General features: G+C 42.8%; 4 protein-coding genes across 5 annotated transcripts in view; 2 read left to right on the top strand and 2 right to left on the bottom strand.

Annotated features, from left to right (window-relative positions):
• Window positions 1–21,036, top strand: part of SDR42E1 (short chain dehydrogenase/reductase family 42E, member 1) — a 986,520-nt gene that overhangs the window by 900,107 nt on the left and 65,377 nt on the right. The gene's annotated exons all lie outside the window — the stretch shown is intronic.
• Window positions 639–5,015, top strand: MPHOSPH6 (M-phase phosphoprotein 6). Its single transcript, XM_083513862.1, is given in 5 exon segments — window positions 639–708; window positions 711–762; window positions 1,504–1,594; window positions 3,093–3,193; window positions 4,491–5,015. Coding segments are annotated over 5 exon segments (441 nt in total). The 5' UTR covers window positions 639–653; the 3' UTR covers window positions 4,633–5,015.
• On the bottom strand, window positions 9,160–13,574 carry LOC310711630 (arylamine N-acetyltransferase, pineal gland isozyme NAT-10-like). Its single transcript, XM_083513814.1, has 2 exons — window positions 12,110–13,574; window positions 9,160–10,889 (listed from the first exon to the last, which is right to left on the bottom strand). The coding sequence occupies exon 2, from the start codon at window positions 10,882–10,884 to the stop codon at window positions 10,012–10,014; it is 873 nt and encodes a 290-aa protein (XP_083369940.1). The 5' UTR covers window positions 10,885–10,889; window positions 12,110–13,574; the 3' UTR covers window positions 9,160–10,011.
• LOC310711629 (arylamine N-acetyltransferase, pineal gland isozyme NAT-3-like) lies at window positions 13,703–20,520 on the bottom strand. 2 transcript variants are annotated; one of them, XM_083513812.1, is made up of 2 exons: window positions 20,178–20,520; window positions 13,703–14,787 (listed from the first exon to the last, which is right to left on the bottom strand). In XM_083513812.1, exon 2 carries the CDS (start codon window positions 14,759–14,761, stop codon window positions 13,883–13,885), a length of 879 nt encoding a protein of 292 aa, XP_083369938.1. In that variant the 5' UTR covers window positions 14,762–14,787; window positions 20,178–20,520; the 3' UTR covers window positions 13,703–13,882. The 2 variants fall into 2 exon arrangements, with proteins under 2 accessions (XP_083369938.1, XP_083369939.1); XM_083513813.1 differs by having other exon boundaries at window positions 13,703–14,782; window positions 20,178–20,514.

The raw sequence follows: 21,036 nt of genomic DNA on the forward strand, positions 1-21,036 counted from the left end.
ATACTTTCCAGTGTTCAGCAGTATATGTGTATTCAGAATATTTAGTTCTCATTGGCTCTTCTCGGGAAAGAGAGGGGCAGATTGCCCTCTTAAGTTACTTTTCCAGAATATTTTTTCTCCATCTGTAAAACTCACAGCTTCCCCAGATAGGCTGATACTTCCTGCTTTCTAAATAACCATTTTACATAAGAAGCTGCATTATACGAGTCAGACAATCCGGCTCAATATTGTGTGCACTGACTGACTGTCTCTCTCCAGGTTTTTAGACAGAGGACTTTCCTTGCTATACCTGGAAATGCTGGAGATTGATTCTGGGACCTTCTGCATACAAAGGATATGCTCTGTTTCTGAGCTGTGGCCCCTTTAGCCATCACAGCTTAGCACCTGAGTTCAAATATTGGTATATTTGAGAAAGATAAAAATTCCTTGATCTTCAACCTCACTTTGTCAGAAAGGATTACTTTTCTCTCTGCACCTGGATTATATATGCAAAACCCACACAGGGGTTTCCATAAATGCTTATGCCCAGTAAATTCTTCATTTGCTACTAGCCATCTTTTTAGAAATTGCATTTTGGAGATATTTCATGTATAAAACCATCGGCGCTCTCTGCCCACGGAGGAGACTTTTTTATGCATCTTGTCTTTCAGTTCATGCAAAGGGGCTTGGATTCAGAAACCAAAAAGCAGCTTGAAGAGGAGGAAAAGAAATAATCAGCAAGGAACATTGGTTCCTGGATCTGCCGGAGCTAAAGGAAAAGGAGTAAGTTTGTTGTGTTGTTGTGTGCCCCCACACCTTCCATGAATGAGGAGCAAAACCAGAAATGCCTTCTAAAACACTATAGCATCTTGGGAGATAGGAAGCTGCAGTATATCGAGTCAGACTGTTGGTCCATCTAGCTCAGTATTATCTACACAGACTGTCATCTGCTGCCCAGGGTTTTAGATGCAAGTCTTTCCCATCTCGAATCCTAACATCAGCAGGTGAGGCCTTGGTGGTGCCACTGCTGGAGAGTGCCAAGCTGGCATTAACCCACGACCTTCCTTTTCAGTAGTAGTGCCCCATTTGTGTCTCCCTCGCCTCATTATTGATGTTTGAGAGGCATTTAAAAACATTCCTGTTTACCCAGGCATTTGATGGCTGAAAGACACAGTTCCTTGAAACCCTGGAATCTGAAAACTGGCTGAGAGAATGTTTTTAATTGCTTTTAGAATGTTTTGTAGCTGTTTTTAGAATGCCTTAAAAACATACCATTATTTATGTGTTTGCCACCCAGGGGTCCTTATGTTGACAAGGCAGTGTATAAACCAAATGAGTGAGTGCCTGGGAATTCCAGAGGTTGAACTCAAGACCTTCTGGATGCAAAGCAAAGGCTCTGCCACTGAGCTATGGCTTTTCCTTTGTCAGTCTTTATCTCCTGACAGTCCTCCTACGACAATGCTAAGGTAACCTTGCTTGTTTGACTCTCTCTAAGACTTCTACTTTATTATTATTTATTTACAGGAGCTTTATTATAGAAGAAAGAAGCTTTGTTCCATGTGAAGACCTCCTGTATGGCAGAATGTCATTTAAAGGTTTCAACCCTGAAGTGGAGGTATTGTCAAGGGCACTCCTTTATCCTTTCCGCTTCTGCTGTAGCATCATGGTTGAAAGAGTGAGCAAAGAAGCATTAATGTTTCTTCCCCCCCCCCCAAAGCACAGAAAGCTTAACTTGCAGATTCCACTTCTGCCACAATTAGCTACAGGTCCTCTCATCCGTAACCCCATCCCCTGCCATAAATACGGGGGGGGGGGGTGATTATACCTACAGGGCTTGTTTATTTAGTTATTTAAAGGACTGGGATTTTTACTTTGCTCTTCGAGTGGCTGTTAGAGTGGTTTACAGTTAGATAGATAGAAAGGAAAGAAGGAGAAGAAAACTGTCCCCAGGCTTACAAAGACACAAAAGGAAAAAGGCATGGGGCGGGAAGAGGAAAAGAAAGCAAGGAAGCTCGGGCACATTTCTTAAAGTTGCTGAATTCTCTCATCAACATAATGGGATGAAACTGCTTAAAGTGAGGTGGGGCCAAAGGAAGCAGATCTCTTGGTAGAGTCAATAAAGTGGATTGTTCTTCCTATCTCTCCCTTGGCAGCAGCCTGATGGATTGGCTGCTGCTAAGTGGTAACTGAGGGTGAGCCAAAGGCAACTGGTCCATACCATTCATCAATACAAATATATATAACACTTTGTATACTCTGAAGCACTGCAAAAGTGCCTGTTACTCTGGGTCAGAAATGCTAACAAATTGTAGTAGAAGAGACCACCACTACAGCCCTCTCTCCCCAGCTGCCTCTCATCTCTGAAGGTGGGATTACCTGGGGAAAGACTTCTGATCAGAGGACACTACTGCTCAGGCAGTTTCTCTGCTGCATTCCAAAGAGATAGCCATTTTAGTCTGCTTCGTCAAACACACACGAGAAATAGTTCTGTGGCACCTAGAAGGATCTAGCAGATCTACTGTGGCATAGACTTTCATGGACTGAAGGCTACTAATTGGTTCTAGTCCATGAAATTGACATTGTATTAACTCAGGTCTGCATTATACAGCTGGATAGAAGGCCGGCCACTTTGCTGGATCTAAGCCGGGCTGAGTGTGCTCAGTATTATCTGGTTGGAAGACTTCCTAGAAAACCCTGGGAATTATCCAAAGAAGCAGTTCTCCCTTTCCACCCGCCATGTGCCCCTGAAATCTGTTCTGGGGGTTCTTTTCAAGCTCCAGAGCATTTCAGTGAGAGGAGGTGTATAGGGAGATGAGAGCCAGGGCAAGTTCTGTTTCTGAAGCAGAGATCCTTTCCCCAGCAGAACTACTTCGTTGGAGACCGCCCACCATGGGCTTTGTGATGGAAGGAAGGTGGGCTATAGTTGTAATAAAATAAAGGCAAAGGAAGGGTTACAATCTTATATGCACCAATCTACATTCTGCCTGTGCCCATCTTTTTTAAAAAAGAAAAAGGAGGGGGAATGGTCGTTGCTCTTATTGCCAAATCTGTCCCCTTGACATTCTTCAAGGAGTGCAATGCTTGAAACAGATAACCCAGTTTTTCGTTTTCAGAAGTTAATGATCCAGATGAACTCAAAGTACAAGACAGAAGAAATCGAAGAGGAAGATAATGCAATGGAGGCTGATGTATCGGATGAAGAAATGGCCAGAAGGTAACCATTACCATTTATGACACAGATGACATTACCCAGAAGATGTGTTGCTGCCTTTTCTCCTTACAAAGTGGAAACCTCCCAAACAACCACATGCCTGACATACAAAGCACTTCTTCTTGTGTGCAGTGCTGTTGTTTCTTAAACAGAGTATTTTATAGTGGAAGTGAGATGATCTGATGAGTTGTTGGTTTTGGTTTGTTTGTTTTAAAAATAACCTGCTTTCTCCAGGCACTCTAGCTGGAAGTCAGCTACATCAATAGTAACTTATTGCAAGTTATAGCCATCCATTTCGGGGGGCGGGGGGTTGGCTCCAAGGGAATAATATATAACCATTTATAGAAAAATGTTTGTTGAAATCCATTTGTATGTTCGCTTTTAAAACTTGCAGAGGAATACCAATAAATCAACACCCCAGCTTCTATAGTAAACACCAATTTATTTATTTTTTAAAGTGGTACACCTGCAGTAGAAGATGCTTCAGGTGAGGGTTGGTTGGAAGCTCATTCCATTCCGGCTGTGCAGTGAGTTGGCTAACATTGATAATAGCTGATTGAAGGCTTTGTTACACCCAAATCAAACTACTGCGCCATCTGACTCACTGCTACCTTTTATTATTATTATTATTTATTCAATTTATTAGTCACTCTTTTTCTTTGGCAGATCAAAGTGACTTACAATATTTTATGCAAAAAAAGAAAAAAAGGAATGCATACATTAAAACCACCGAGAAAAAACACACACCCCAAAGCCTACATTAAAATAGCCCGCCCATGCAATAATTGGGCCATCAATAGTTGATAGTTAAAAGTCAAAGGCTATATAAATGAATGTTTTTTGCCTGGAGCCTAGAGATATATAATGATGGTGCCAGGCAAGCCTTTTCATAGAGAGCATTCCATAAGTGGGGAGCCACCACTGATATGGCCTGTTCTCATGTTGCCACCCTCCAGACCTCCTGTGGGGGACCTCAGATGGTGATCGTCATCTACAATATCCTCTCCCAACCGGGTACTTTGGACTCCAGCTTTCATCACCCTTGACTACTGGCTGTACTGGCTGATGGGAGTTGGAGCTTAACAACATCTGCAAGGTGCCACTTTTGCTGCTACTGCTTTCAAAGACCTTAAGGCAAGGAGAGGGAACTGATGGCCCTGCAGGTGTTGTTGAACTCCAGCTCCCATCAGCCCCTCAGCGAAGCATGGACAATGAGGAGGGATGAGAGGAGATGGAAGAGCCACGGTCTGGTTCTCAAATGGTAAAGTATTTTCCTTAACTTATTGTGTTTTTTTTCTAGGTACGAAACTTTAGTGGGAACTATTGGGAAGAAATTCTTAAAGAAGAGGAACCGGCACATGGTGGAAGACATAGAAGAGGATGAAAACAGCAACACGAGGCCTACCAAAGCAAAGAAAATGTTTTTGAAACCTCAAGATTAAATAACTTGGATGCTTTCTGTGCCCTTTAAAAACTTATTTTGGACCATGGTAATATGAGTTATTTTTATAAATCCCTGGATCTCTTTGTGTCTCTGGGACTGATGCATTTTTTATTTTTATTTTTTGGAGTTGGCAGCTACATAAATGAACATTTTACATACTCTTGATCTCTGTACAGTTTTTAGCATAGGCATTTAAGAGCACAAGCACTGACTGAGCACTGCATGAAGTAGACAGGTTGTCACACGTGGCTGAGGACAGCTTTAGATTATGAATCTTAACTACATGCAGAGTGTGTCAAAGCCAGGTGAGTTGCAACCCTGTTATAAGATAGTGAATATATATATATATATATATATATATATATATATATATATATATATATATATATATATTGCTTTCGTAGATTTTCACGGGTACAGGAATGCAGGTTTTGGTGTCTTCGGGTGTCTTCCCGTGTAAGAGTTGGGGTGTCTAGGCGACGTTTCGACGAGGTCTCACTCGTCATCTTCAGGCTGGTGCTTTCGGCTTCTTGTTACTGGAACAGAGCTCTGTTCCAGTAACAAGAAGCCGAAAGCACCAGCCTGAAGATGACGAGTGAGACCTCTTCGAAACGTCGCCTAGACACCCCAACTCTTACACGGGAAGACACCCGAAGACACCAAAACCTGCATATATATATATATATATATATATATATATATATATATATATATATTCTTTATACATATTGCTAGGGTAACAGGGAGTTGCTGAGAAAGTACTGTATTTTTTGCACCATAACACTCACTTTTTTCCTCCTAAAAAGTAAAGGGAAATGTCTGTGCGTGTTATGGAGGGAATGCCTACGGGTGGCATGCCTACGGATTTTCCTCCTCTAAAAACTACGTGCATGTTATGGTCGGGTGCGTGTTATAGAGCGAAAAATACGGTATATTTCTTTTTTTAAAAAGTTAATTTACGTAATTGATTTATGTCCTTGAAAAATATTTTTATTGGTGTATTTTTAATTTTCTAGGGCAGTTTTAAGGTCCTCGTCCCAATACTTTTTCCTGTTTAAAACTGTGACCCGTAAAAGAGAGAAGGGAGGGAAGGCAGAGTCACCTGTTCTTGTAGCTTCACATCTCAATAAATTTATTTGGGCTAATGTTTGATTTTGTTTAATTACCTTTATCAACATTTTCACCAGGAAAAATAATAGCAAAAAACAAATAGAAGTATGTCTTCTGTTGACTGTTAAGGAGTTTTGGGCAATTATTAAATTTATTTGTACATGAAGAGTATGGATTGAATTCCTTCCAGTGGCCTTGTGCTCATGGAAAAGGGTTGGATCCAGCACAGGATGGAATTGGACAGTTAATTGAAACAAGGCCCCAGGCTCAATTATACAAAAAGTAAGTAGCTCAATGCCTGGAGTATTTTGCGCTTGGTCTCAAAAATACCTTATTAGCTATTCAAGGCGTATCACATGTGTAAAGATAAAGGCTTTTTTCTAACTTGAGAAGGGGGTCTTATTACTGTCAGAAAAATCTGATGTGTTAGCTTCTTTAACTTTCCAGAGCTAATTAAATGCTGCTGGGTCAATTACTCAAAATCTGGCCACAAAGCATCACCGATCAGGAGTAAAAGTTAATGATTGTACAGCGTCTCCCTTCCCTTTCCCAATTTTTGAAAAAAATGTGTTTTCAGCTAGGAAATGATTTATTGACTATCATTTGAGGAGAACAACTCTGAACATGCCCCACTTTGCCATTCTTACTCATTAATGAATAAATTTGCTCTGTAAAACCCACCAGACCACAAGACGCACCTAGTTTTTGGAGGAGGAAAACAAGAAAAAAAATATTCTCAATCTCAGAAGCCAGAACAGCAAGAGGGATCGCTGTGCAGTGAAAGCAGCAATCCCTCTTGCTGTTCTGGCTTCTGGGATAGCTGCGCAGCCTGCATTTGCTCCATAAGACGCACACACATTTCCCCTTACTTTTTAGGAGGGAAAAGTGAGTCTTATAGAGCAAAAAATACGGTATTTCCCTTATGACTCAAGTCCTGTTTAGGGGGAAAAGTAGAGAGGGTTTTTGTTTCCCTGTTAGTTACCAGCAATCCAAGCTACAACTGTGTCCAAGTAGCCTCTTAAAATCCTCCACCCTCCTTGTGAGCATAAACTGAGGGGACCATTTCACTGATTTTTTTCCAGGGGGATGATAAAATTGTGTGTGTGTGTGTGTATCATGCTTAGCAGTGGTGGAGTCACAACTTCTTCTTTTTCTTGCGTTTTTATTTTTGCTGACACTTCAAAGGACAGCAGAAGCAATTACGTTGACATCCTGGCTGCCAAAACTAACTAAGTGAAACCCATAGGGTGCCTTCTGAAATACATTAATTTTCCTGGTTATAATGCTAGTGTTGTTGTGCTATGAAACTGTGGCTTTTTGACGGATATACCAGCATGTTGCCCTAAATTTCATTCACATCAGTCTGTATGGTGTGACACAACAATGAGCGTCATGGGACGACATCACTACTCCCCCACACTTTCTGCACATGCTTCTGTTCCCCATGATCCTGCCCCCTACCCATAAAAAAAAAAAAAATAGGAAAGTGCCACATTCTGGAATACCACTCCCAAATTGTGTCACTTTACTCCTGTGATATTCTGGGTTAAGAGGGCTGCAAACAGATGTTTTTCTGGAATCAAATCACAGGGAAATGAAACCTAAACTTGCACAACATTCAGTGTTTTTTTCTTTAAAAAAATGTTTAAGGGAACTCGTTTTCCTACTCATACTGAAATAATGCCCCTCAATGAGGCCAAACTTAGATTCACAAAATGTTTAGGGGTATGCGTACCCCTATGGTCCCCTAGGGGGGGGAAAGCACTGACCGTATTCCATTAGTTTTCCGGAAATGTAAGGAATCATTTCTGCAAGCTCAAATATAATGCGAAAAGGGGGAAATGGAAGAAACTGCTGCGTGAATGCAGCCCAGGAGGCATAATGCAGTGTCTCAGAGAGATGCGTTTTTGAAGGACTTTGTTATGTGTTATGGTCTGAATTTGGCGATAAAGTTCATCACGGTTTTGTACCCATTCAGTTGAACCTTTCACCATTCCTTTGGCTGATGTTTCCAGAGCCCTTCTTCTACAGAGCTTCCCTGCCACCCCACCACACCCATTTTGTACTGAAGGTTTTCAAATCGTGGAAATGTCCGATTCTGCTGATCCTGGCAGAATCCTGTCTCTTTGACTTCACTGATCCATAAAAGCAATTAGACTTTGGTCTCTGTTGCTGTAGTTTACAGCAGGTGCTGGTGGACTTCAAGCTTGCAATATCTAGTTTGTGTTCTCCACCCTCCCTCCCTTTCCCCTGCCAGAACTCAGAGGTCTACTAGCTCAGGTCAAGTGAGGGGTGAACACAGAATTGAGGGAGAGGATACATCTGAGTGTATTTCAACCCAGAAATTTGTTTTCTCTACTGGAACTGAGCTCAAAGTCCTTTCTCATAAAAACCTTTCCAGCTCTCCTCCACCTGCAAGGTTTCAGCAGCCTAGTTAGGCGGAGGGAAAGTTGTTGTCCTTGTTCTTTTTTTATTATTAGCTATGGTATTATGACTTATTCATCACTTTTTGAAAACGAAATTTAAACTCAGAACGACTTTTAATGCCAAAATTTTAATGCAAGAATTAAAGCCAGTATAAAGCCAAAACAAAAGCTGAAAATATTGATATGCTTCAAAGGGCAGTCTAACACGTCCCATCTCCTAAAATAGGCCCAAAGTATCTAAAACTGCGATCCAGTATGGTGCAATGGTTAGTGTGTTGAACTAGAGAGCAGAGTTTGAATCCCCGCTCAGCCATGAAGCTCACTGGGTCACCTTGGACCAGTCACCATGTCTCAGCCTAACCAACCTCACAGGGTTGTTGTAAGGATAAAATGGGGAGGAGGAGAACCTTGTGTACCACCTTGAACTCCTTTGAAGATAAAGGTGGTATATACCCCCGTCTTGCTAAGTAAAATTTTACTGGGACTTTCACCCACTTGTATTCACTTAAATAGTGGAAATGAATAAACAGTGGAAGCAGGCCTGATCCTCCAGGCATTTTGCAGTTCTCCTCAACCCCGTGGAGTTGTGAAATCAGAATTAAACATTTGAAGCACATTTCTCTCTTTGTCTTCTGTGGAATTTAATTTTTGTTGCAGGTTTGTTGGTTTTTTTAAGTCCAACATTCCAAATGGGTGGGTGGATTCCCCCAAAACATGGACAGCTTCATAAGGACCAGAAAGCCATTTCTCCAATAAGAACTTGCTGTGCAGTAAGCCACATACAAAATAGTCTATAGAGATATGAAGCTGAAGGATTTTTTGATTGGCTTGGAGGGATTTTAAGCAATGTACCATAATAGCAGATCCGTAAAGCGGGTGGGGGAACTACACAGACCAAGACTTCATTAGCGCTGGTGACTTAAGTATAACTCTCACAAGTGTTACCAGTGTATATATGAACAGAAATAAATGGAGACTGGAGCAAAAGCCTCTGTCAATATTAGTTCGTGTAATTAAAATTATATCAATATCCATATTTTTCAGATTAAGGCTTCACATAGGATTTTCACCGCCTGCTCACTATATTAAACATTGTGTTCGTCAAAAGTATGTGCCCTCACAAATCCGAGATGAGTATATGAAGTATTTTAATTAAAGCTTCCCTTCCACAATACCTGTGCAGAGCTCCGTAAAAGATGATCAGCATTAGACTCCAGGGGTAAGAAGAGAGGGCGAGTTCAGTCTGTTGCTAACATTTTAGGTCATGTAGCTTTTAATGTGAACTAGCTTGTTGGCAGCTAAGATATTTGAATTCTAAAATTCCCATTTCCTTAGAGTTAATAAGCCCAAATGAGTCATTTTTTTCATGGATGCAGTGTATCCTTTGTAGGGCTGCCCCATTTTATGTTAATAAAGGAAGGCAGTTTGCTTAAAAATGTTCCTTTAGACGAGCTTCCTGTATTGAAATGACTGGAGTATCCCTCGTTCACACATTAGTTCAGGGTACGCATTGGAGCAAGTCCTGCTTTGAATTCAGATCCATGTAACTTAATAAAACGTGAAAAGCAGATTCCTCCATTTTGAAGTGCTTAAATCGTTTCAAAATTCATTATCCAAGACATGTTAAGTAATTTGCAGTCACTGGTTTGCATCTATACAGGGTTGTCAGTGCTGGTGAAAAAAACCCCACAATATACAATTATCCTCTTCTGCCTAACATGGGGTGCTTACAGCTTATGGACAGGTTTTAATCATAACTGCAATTTACAGAATGATGGATTTAAGAAGATGATAAAGCTTGTTGCAATTGCATAGCATTGTGCCGTGTTTTGTTTTCTACACTAGATGGTATACGTCGCTTTGATGTTAATAGGAACAAGCTTGTTCTCCAGAGTTATACCAAATTTCTCTCTCAGTGTTTTCTCCACCTCGTCATCGCTCAGCGTTGTGTGCTTCACCAGATCCGTGCCTTCCGTGTGGTTAAATTTTGTCTCCACTAGTGTCCATCCAATTAAAGCCCTAAACCCATCATTTGTCTGGAGGCTGCAGATAGATTTCTTGGTAAACACGGAATCTGGGGACGTTTGGAGATAGGAGCACTGGAACCGAAAGTCTTCTACTGTCCTTGGCTCAAGGCTGAACAGGTAGATACTCCTGCGCTCCCTTTTTTCCAAGAGATCTGAGTTGGCAAAGGTTTGACTGGGAATGTATTGCTTCCTTCTTATTTTCTCATAGTACCAAATACCGTTGTCTTCTGTGAAACGAAAGATCCCAGGCATTTGTGGCTGGTCTTTGCCAGACACCAGCTCCAACGGTTGCCACATTTGGTAGGAGACACCATAGCCTGCGTCAACGATGTAGGCCCTCTCGTCAATGACCACCTTGATGATGAGATGGGTCATCTGAGTGGCATAGGTGTTTTGCTGCGGGTTGTAAACATAAGCTCCCAGTATGGTGGTGTTATATCCCAGCTTTTTCAGAACCCAAGACAAAAGCTGGTTGTTCTCCATGCACCAACCCCCTCGTTTTTCCTTCACAATCTTGTTGTAAACATGATCTAAGTCTAGAGTAATCGTCTCCCCGCAGTGGATGCTGAGGTTTTCAAAGGGCACAGCTCGTATGTGGTGCTGGAAGATCGCCGCTAAGGTTCCAAAATCCAGTTTTTCGAGAGAGCCTTTGTAGCTAATCCTTGTGAAATATTCTTCAATGTTCATGTTTCCTGGAAGGCAAATGTTAAAGCAGCTAATTAAAAATTATGACAGCCTGAAAGGCTTCTTTCCCTGTCCTGCCAGCTTGTACAGTGGTTTCTCTGAATATATTTAAGGAGAGTAGCATCAAAGAAATTGCAAAGCTGAAGCAGAGAAGTGCAGGAACAAACACCTGTTTAGATCTACTAAGTGCCTAACAAAGACTCTCCTTTGATAGTGCTCTGTTCTTGCAACCTGGTATGCATGTGTTGAGTATGGTGAACTGGTTTGTTTGCGGAGGTTGTGTTTTCTGCATCAGTAACAAGGGCTGTAGCTCTCTAGCAGAGCAGGTGCTTTGCATACAGAAGGTTCCAGGTTTCTTAACATCTCCAGGTAGGGCCATGAAAGATTACTGTGGAAGGGTAACTGCCAGTCAGTATAGGCAATATTATGTTATATGGACAAATGATTTTGGTATAAAACTGCTTCCTCTGTCTAAGCCCCTGTAGAGCCGCCACCACCACCTAAAGCGAACAAATAGATTAATGGTCTGACTCAGTCTAAGTAGTTTTACACATTCAGCAGAAATTTATACATGATTTAAGATATTTATATACAGTCGTGCCTTGGAAGTTGAGTGGAATCCGTTCTGGAAGTCCCTTTGACTTCCAAAATGTTCGAAAACCAAAGCACGACTTCTGATGGCTGCAGGAAGTTCCTGCAGCCAATCGGAAGCTGCAGAAGCCCCATTGGATGTTCGGCTTCCAAAAATAGTTCGTAAACAGTCACTTCTGGGTTTGTGACGTTCGGGAGCCAAAACGTTCGGGAACTGAGCTGTTTTACTTCCAAGGTACAACTGTACTGCTGTTATGGGAACATTTCAAGATGGTGTACAGTTGCATAAAATGCAATTCAAAAATAAACAAATACAACACAAAAATATACAAACTGTTTTAAAATCAAGTATACTTAGAATTGCTTAAAATTCTACAGCGACTAACATCAACAGCCAGTGAAGGCAAGTAAGTGTTCTGCATCCAATGAAATGATTTCAAAGTTGTTGCATTTCTTATTTCTGGAGGAGGCCATTCCAGCACCACGACAGAAAAGATCAGGTTCTTGGTTGTGGCCAGATGTAGATCTGCAGGCTATAGCAGAACTAGGAGGGCCTATCTAAAATCCAAGGGTCTACACCAGTTAAACTTGCTCTTAAAAGCTTTTTTTAAAAACAACAAAACAAAAAATATCTTACCTCTTAAGATATTGATCTGTTTTTGTTTTGAGATTTCCCTGTGCTTTTCGGATTGCAGTCTGCTGTACTGCGTGTATAAAGAGCTGAGCTGAATTTTTCAACTTCAGATCTGCAAAGATCTTAATTCTTCCGTTCTTCCCCTCTCTCTCTCGTCTTATTGGGGGTTGGTCATTAAAAAGCTTGGAGGGGAGAAAGTCCACCTGAAATGTCTGCTCATATTCCAGTTCCGCTGATCCATGAACTGATTGAACTTTGGTTCTTAACTTTTTAAAAGAGGTGTCCTAACCCGACAAAACAGCTTGCTTGATATGAGAAACAGCTGGACACGTAATATGGGGCATTGGACCACTGAAATCAGTAGTTTGTATCCAGCATTGCAGAGTCGCTCCCTCATGATATAGTGATGGCGAAAAACTTGGATGGCTCGAAAAGAGGATGAGACAAATTCATGGAGGATAAGGCTATCAATAGCTACTAGCCGGGGTGGCTATGCTGTGTCTCCATGCTCAGAGACAGTAACACTTCTGAATTAGTTACTGAAGCTGCAGGAGGGTAGAGCTGCTATTGTGCCTTTGTTCTGCTTGTAGGCTTCTCATGGGCATCTGGTTGGCCACTGAGAACAATGATGCTGGATTAGATTTGGCCAGGTACCACAGGGATCTTTATGCTTCTTAAGTTCTAGTGAGAGTATCCTTATTGAAATTAATGGACCTAAATGGAGGAGACTCTTGAGAGTCCCATGGACTGCAAGAATATCAAACCTATCCATTCTTAAGGAAATCAGCCCTGAATGCTCACTGGAAGGACAGATCGTGAAGCTGAGGCTCCAATACTTTGGCCACCTCATGAGAAGAGAAGACTCCCTGGAAAAGACCCTGATGCTGGGAAAGATGGAGGGCACAAGGAGAAGGGGACGACACAGGACAAGATGGTTGGACAGTGTTCTCAAAGCTACGAACATGAATTTGACCAAACTGCAGGAGGTAGTGGAAGACAGGAGTGCCTGGCGTGCTCTGGTCCATGGGGTCACGAAGAGTCGGACATGACTAAATGACTAAACAACAACAAATTAATTTCAATGGGTTGTTGCTGACTAAATCCTTCTCAGAGTAGACCTATTAAAATTAACGTCTCTAAGGCAGTCAGTGGGTCTACTCCAAGTAGAATTAATGTTGGTTGCAACCCATATAGCTGAGTGGTTCCAGTTGAGCCATGGCAGGTTCCCATCTCCCTTTTTGACTTCTCTCAAAGCCCTCCCACCAGAATAAAAAGTTTTAGAAATGCGGTATAAACAAGATGCCTTTGTCTATTTTTTCTCCCTAAAATGAAGACTGCCCTGATTAACAGCTGGGTTTTATATTGTTAAATGTGGTGAATCAATAATTGAATGTTCCTGCTTCCTAACATCTGCATTCCTAACATCAAATGTTTGCTATCTCTCCCCCCGCCCCCATTTTAGGATTTTTTCTCATGGGGCAACAGAGCAACCTTTACATTTTGTTGATGTTATCTTCTTTATTTTCAGCATGAGTTGGTGATAAAAATTACTGTTGATTTCACACTCCATCATAGCAAGGAATGGCAAAATATGAAAAGAGAAACATTATTACATTGATCATCATCATCATGTCTAGTTGAGATTCCTGCATTGAAGGGGGTTGTACTAGATGACTCTCAGGGTCCCTTCCAACTCTACAATTTCTATGATTCTGTGAGCCAAGCATCATCCTCCCAATTTGCTTTGAGTGTTTGTAGCTCTGGTAGCTCTTCAAATCAAAACATGGATATCAAGCTGGTGTTAATGGGGACAAGCTTCTTATCTAATCTTATGTTGAATCGCTCCTTCAGAGTTTTCTCCACTTCCTCATCAGTAAGGGTGGTGCTTTTCACCAGATCCACGTGGCCCTTGTAATTATATGTGGTTTCCGTCAACGTCCACCCAATCAAAACCTGAAAGCCGCTGGTGGTCTGCAGGCTACAGATAGACTTCTTGACAAACAGGGAATCTGGAGCAGTTTGAAGATGCAGGTTCATAGGCCGAAACTCTTCTATCGTCCGTGGCTGAAGGGTAAATGAGAAAACTTTCTTGCAGGTCATGTTTTCTGGGGTAACAGAGGAGGGGAATCTGTTGTCGGTACCTACTGTGCACTGCTTGCGCTTCATTTTGTCAAAATACCACACTCCATTGTCTTCAGTGAAGCGGAAGATGCCCGGTGTCTGAGGCTGATCTTTCCCAGACACCAGTTCCATTGGCTGCCACATTTGGTAGGCTATCCCAAAGCTGCCGTCCACAATGTAGGCCTTGCCATCAATCACCACTTTCAGCAGGAGGTGATTCATGTCTTTCTCATAGGTGTCTTGAGGAGGGCTGTAAACGTAGGCTCCTAAAAGGCTGGTATCGTAGCCCATTGTCTGAAAGACCCAGAATAAGAGGTGGTTGTTCTCCATGCACCAGCCACCACGATTCCGCTTCACAATTTTGTCGTAGACTGATTCTAAGTCTATCTGAATGGTTTCGCCGCAGTGCATGCTGAGGTTTTCAAACGGCACCGATCGGATGTGATGTTGAAAGACGACTGTTAACGTTTCTAAGTCCAGGCATTCCAGGGGGCCTTTGTAGGAAATTCTTGCAAAATACTCCTCGATATTCATGTTGATGAGTTTTTCCTCCTACTGTCCTGGAGATGGTGGGGAGAGAGAGAGAGAGAGAGAGAGGTGAATAATTAGATTATTCTACCTCCTTCCATGATCTCTGTTCTATTTTACAGTTGTTGGGAATGATGATACTTTCAAGTGTACAAAGTGTTCGTATGTTTTATATAGCTATTTTTCTAACTCTATAAGGCATGGTTGGGGAACCTGTGGCCCTCCAGATATTGTTGGACTAGAGATCCCATCCCCTCTGGTCGTTGGCCATGCTGGCTGGCAAAGTGGGAGTGGAGTCCCAACAACATGTAAAGTATGTTCAAGTGTTTGCCTGAACACATGAAAGCTGCATCAGGCACAGAATGACACACACAAGTCCTGTTCCCAACATCCCCATGCACATCACCCCACATACTGAGTCCCTGGTCTTTCCTGTGTTGGACCAGAAACAAAGGTAGCTGCCATATACTGCCATATACCATTGGTCCATCTAGCTCCATAAATTGTCCACTCTAACTGGCAGTGGCTCTCCATCCTTATACATTCCATCTCTACCTGGCACCTTCTGTGTGCAAAACAGATGCTCTGTCACTGAGCTATGGCCTTTCCACACTCCACTTGAACACAAGCAGAACTCTCTGCAATTGAGGACTCTGATAAAGCAAGAACTTGCATTGCATGGGGAGTTTGCATAATCGTGTTCAAGCAAATGTGAGTGGAAGTCCTCTGCAGATCTTCCTCAGTGAACACAGGGATGCTTGGGGGTTGGAGGGGAAACACAGGGATGTTTAGGGGTTGGAGGGGAGGTGCAATGTGAACCGCTTATCCCCATTCACACTTTGAGTTTTTCCCTTTAGACTAGTAGTGGGAAACAGGATTCAGCCAGTGGGCTAGATCCTTAACCTCCTCCATGTCCTGCGGACCAGCTTTGAAAGATAGGACCTCCCACCTGTCAACCACATAAAGACACAATGACTTCAGGGGACCCATTTTCCTTTGCTGCCCATGGTTTGAAATCCGTAGTGCCTGTGGATGCTGCTTTTAAGCCCAGTTGTGTTCCTATCTGCACCTCATCTCATGTCATATGATGTCCGGTGCATGACAGGCAGGTCTAACTTGACCCTTGGGCTTGGCTCAAGGTCTCCCACCATTCCTCTAGAGGACCACAGATTCCTCATCCCTCTTGTAAGGTCAGTATTATTATACCCCATATTATGGAAGGGAGGACTAAAGGGGGGCTTGTCTTCATATTGCCAAATGATCTCATGGGAGAGATAATGTTTAAAGCAGGGACTCCCTGAGTCATATGGAGCGCAGTCTCCTAACCACTTTGCTAAACCCGTTATTAAGAGAACAAGGGTTGATTCACAAAGCAATTGTGGTCCCCAGCTACCTGTAATCAGGTGAACACGACTGTTCAGGCTTATTTACAAACAGCCCCCTGCCAATTGTCAAGCTGTAGTGTTAAATATCAGAAAGCTTTAAGGGCAACTTTCCCCGTTCCTTTGAGTGTACTTCCGGAATGCAGACATAAATAAAAAGCACTGGTTCATAACTAATTTAACTCGCGTAGAACTTTGGCACAACAGTGTTGTTGTTTCTTTTCTCCATCCACTGCAAGGTTCTTGGGTCACACACACCCACTCTCTGCCAATCGACACCTCCCTTTCCTGAAAGAAGCACATTGAGCTGTGATTACTTGTACGGAAAGAGTAGTGTTGAAATGTCAATCTCTTTTTGCTTTCTGTTATTTAAGCTTAGGATTTTTTAATTTTTAAAAAATCCAAGCTTATTTGCAAACTGAAAGCACCCTATTCCTTGGTAATCATCACCAGGAAAGAGTGAATCTCTCAATTTCCAGTTTCTCATTGTCCCAATCTTAAATTCAGCTCCATATTCCTGCACATCTCTGGGTTGTTCTTGTTTTAAAGTGCCCATGAAAATTTGTCAGCATTTCAATGGGTACCTTTCCCAATATACACTTTTCTGTATTCTATTTTCCTAACAGACATAATTTTATAAACCAACCCTCCTAATTTAATTCATTTTCATCAGTCATTGCTGATCTAGTATATGTGTATTTGAACACATTAAAGGTAAAGGTAAAGGGACCCCTGACCATTACGGTAGGTCCAGTCGTGAACGACTCTGGGGTTGCGGCGCTCATCTCACTTTATTGGCCGAGGGAGCCGGTGTTTGTCCGCAGACAGCTTCCGGGTCATGTGGCTAGGATGACTAAGCTGCTTCTGGTGAACCAGAGCAGCGCACGGAAATTCCATTTACCTTCCCGCTTTATGCTTTCGAACTGCTAGGTTGGCAGGAGCTAAGACCGAACAACGGGAGCTCACCCCGTCATGGGGATTCGAACCGCCGTCCTAGGCTCTGTGGTTTAACCCACAGTGCCACCCACATCCCATTGTGTCCAAAGACAGCAGCAGATGGAGGGGTCAATCCTCAGTTTTCTCCCAGATCGTTCTGATTTTGTAGATTGTTCCTGTTATTATCGTGTGTTTTTGTACTGATTGATTATAGTTTTCTTTATTTTAAGTGCTTTGAGCATGAAAATGGAAAGGCGGGATATGAAATAAAGAAGAAAGTATTTGGTTAGCGAACTGCATTGCAAAATTCAGAGCGTGTTTTGGGTTGTGTATTGTTTTGGAGAGGGTGAATTACGTAGGTTTGCTTTCAGCTGAGAACTCAGTCAAATTTCTTACCACCCTGACACTTCCTTTCCAGCAATCCAATTGAGGTTCTGATCTTCTGCCTTAGTAACTCTTGAGTCTGTAGTGCTGCCATTACTAATAAGTCATGGAAAACAGCTTGGTCCCTGTTTGTGGTGCCATTGGGGCAGGACTTGGGAAGGAAGTCCAGGGTTCAGCAGAATGAGCAGGAGGACTTCACCCCTCAATCCCCACATTGCTAAGGTTGCATTCAGACATGGGTATTATTGTGATAGTTTTCCTGATTATAATGCGAGTTAAACTCTGAGACCATTTTGTTAAATTGTGGTACTCACTCTCCCAAGAAGCAGAGATGGTCAACAAACTAGATGGCTTCAAAAGATGATTAGACAAATTCATGGAGGCAAACGCTGTCAATGGCTAGTAGTCATGATGGGTATGCTCTGCCTTCACAGTTGGAGGCAGAAATCCTTCTGAATGCCAGTTGCTGGAAACAACAGGAGGGGAGGGTGCTCTTGTGCTTGGATCCTGCTTGTGGGCTTCCTATAGGCCTGGCCACTGGGAGAACAGGATGATGGACTAGATGGGCCAATGGCCTGATCCAGGAGGCTCTTCTTGCGTACTTAACACTAGCAATTCTATCCTAGATACTAAGGTTCCTTTGATAGCTGTTGTGTTATGGAACTTTAGCTTTCTGATTGATCTGTTGCGCTAGCATTTTAAATAACAGGATATCCTGGGATACTAGACCAGATTTCATCATGTGAAATTACAGCACAAAACTCCTGCAATTTTCCAGCTCTTGCAAGCAGCAAATAACATGAATAACATGAAGTGAATAACATGGAAATGAGCACTCAACTTGCACTAGATTCCAGTATTTTTTCCAGAAGTGGCTTTTATGTCATGTGGAGTATCATGTAAAACATGGAAATTATCCAATAAGGGAATGTCAGGGGAAAATGGAATAATTTGCCTGAACCCATTTTGAAGTAAGTGATGGAATACACATTGCCATCTAAAAGGACCCCGAAACCAGGAAGGTTTCTCTAAATGGACTATACTGACCAGATGTTTGGAAGCTGTGGCTGGATGGTTACGTGGGAGCCAGTTGAAGTTAAATCCTTTGAAGACAAAGGTCCTCTGGCTGGGTCAGGACGACATGGGGTTGGGGGGCAGTTAGCACCAGCGCCTTCTGTCAGGAGTCTGGGCATAACCTTCGACACCTCCCTCTCTATGGAGGCGCAGGTTGCAGCTATAGCAAAGGTGGCATTTTTCCACCTCCGCCGTGCTAAGCAGTTGGTCCCTTACCTTTCCTGCCCTGATCTTGCCACTGTGATCCATGCGACGGTCACCTCCAGATTCGATTATTGTAATTTGCTCTATGCAGGGCTGCCCGTGAAGCTGACCCAGAAACTCCAGCGGGTGCAGAATGCCGCGGTGAGGCTCCTTATGGGGTTCTCGCCGCAGAATCACATTCATCCACTGCTATACCAGCTGCACTGACTCCCGGTGGAGTATGGGATCAGGTTTAAGGTGCTGGCTTTAACCTTTAAAGCCCTATATGGCCTAGGACCCTGATACCTACAGGACCGCCTCTCCTGGTATGCCCTGCAGAGGAGCTTACGGTCAGCAAACAATGACACCTTGGAGGTTAGGCTGGCCTCGACCAGGGCCAGGGCCTTTTTGGCCCTGGCCCCAACCTGGTGAAACGCTTTGTCGCAAAAGACCAGGGCCCTGCAGGACTTGACATCTTTCTGCAAAGCCTGAAAGATGGAGCTGTTCTGCCAGGCCTTTGGTCAGAGCCCAGTCTGACCCCCCCCCTTTTTACAAGACCCTGCATGTAAGTCGCCTCTCTAACTCTTCTCACCAGCTCATATGAGACCAACACAAATAGCTGGGCCTGGTGAGCACTTAATGTTCCCAACCCCTATAGTTATAATTCGTGGGTTGCCATCTGATGTTATTCTGAGTTTAAATCTGATTTTAAGCTGTATTTTAATTGATTGTCTGTTTTTATGTTCTAATGTATTATATACTTTGATGTTAGCCACCCTGAGCCCAGTCTTGGCCAGGGAGGGTGGGATACAAATAAAATATATTATTATTGTTATTGTTATTGTTATTGTTATTGTTATTGTTATTGTTATTGTTATTGTTATTGTTATTGTTATTGTTATTGTTATTATTATACACTCTTCTTTTTAAAGAGTCTGAAGAAATCCAGTTCCTAGCAGCTTGATTATAACTCAGTTGGTATGCACAATTGTTGACTCATATTGTTCCCGTCCTGTTGGTGTCTTAACAAAACAGCTGAGTCATCCCTTCAAAACCCTTTTTGGTTTAGACTTACCATATTTAAGAGACACGATTCTAAATCAACCTTGAACCATTTCATCTCGCCCTTATGCAACAGGCAGCCATTTTTCCTGTGTCTGTGCAAGTGTATATGTGTGTGTTTAGAAAGTGTTTTTAAGAATGGTTTTTAACTGCTGATCCTGTCTCTTGTAATTGCTTTTATGGAATTGCAATTTTAAAAAATGGTGTCAGCTACCCTGTGTGATGCATTTACATGAAAAATGCTCTCTAAAAAAAAAAAATTAAATGCACATACATACACACACACACACAGAGAGAGAGAGAGAGAGAGAGAGAGAGAGAGAGAGAGAGAGAGAGAGAAACTCCCTCACCAGCAAAACTGTATTCAGTAAGAGATTCTAGTGTTTGCTAAAGTGCCTTACCTTCTAGCGTGCCTTTCACTTGCACAGGGAATACAGGAGGATCAAGTTTCTCAGTCTCCTTGAATGATTTGCTAAAAAGTGGGAGGATCACGCAAACCCCTCTGGCTCCTGTTTCACCAAAGCCAAAAGTTTCAGAAGTCAAATCTGTCCTAGAAATCCATACCAGCGTCCCTTTATTTCTCTCTTCTGAGTCAAAGAGGGCAAAAGCCGAAGAGAGAGTGGAGCTTTGCAGTTTCTAACTGCGTAAGCTGTTTTCTTATCTTCCCCTTTTCCACTGCCAAGAAAACATGTCCTACCCTGGATTTCCAGTTGGTAAAACCAGATGGAGTTGTTTTGATACACAGGAGTGGGTTAGTCTGACTGCTGCAGTCATTTTTGTTTTGTACACCACCACCCAAACTGTTACGGGGCGCATGTTCACTGAATGACATTGGACCAGGTCACAGAATTATTGAGTAGGGAGGAACTTCCAATGTCATGTAATCTAGGGTTGCCATATGTAATGGTTCTAGGGGTTGCTCGTGCGTAAATCGGCACTACACCTGGCTGGGTTGCCTGAGTGAACCCTTTCTGTCTGGACAGCCACTCGTCCGTGGCTGTCTCAATCGCTGGCAGAATCCGTCAGTGGGCGTTTCTTGAACTTCTTCCAGCAAAGAAGCTCTTTGACGCCTAGTCTCTGCTTAGTCTCCCTGCGCGGAAGCCTTCTGCGCAGGGAGGGTGTGGGCAGCGGAGGACCCGTGCTCTCCCCGCTGGTCCCCGGCGAGGAGTCATGGAGCCTCTCGCTGATTCCCCCATCTGCCCCCCTTCTCCAGTGCTGCTACGCTGATTTCCTTCCCCAGAAGATGTGCTGCTTCTCTCC

The sequence above is a fragment of the Podarcis liolepis genome (genome assembly GCF_965112155.1).
Source record: "Podarcis liolepis genome assembly, chromosome: 7".
In the NCBI taxonomy this organism is placed as follows: domain Eukaryota; kingdom Metazoa; phylum Chordata; class Lepidosauria; order Squamata; family Lacertidae; genus Podarcis; species Podarcis liolepis.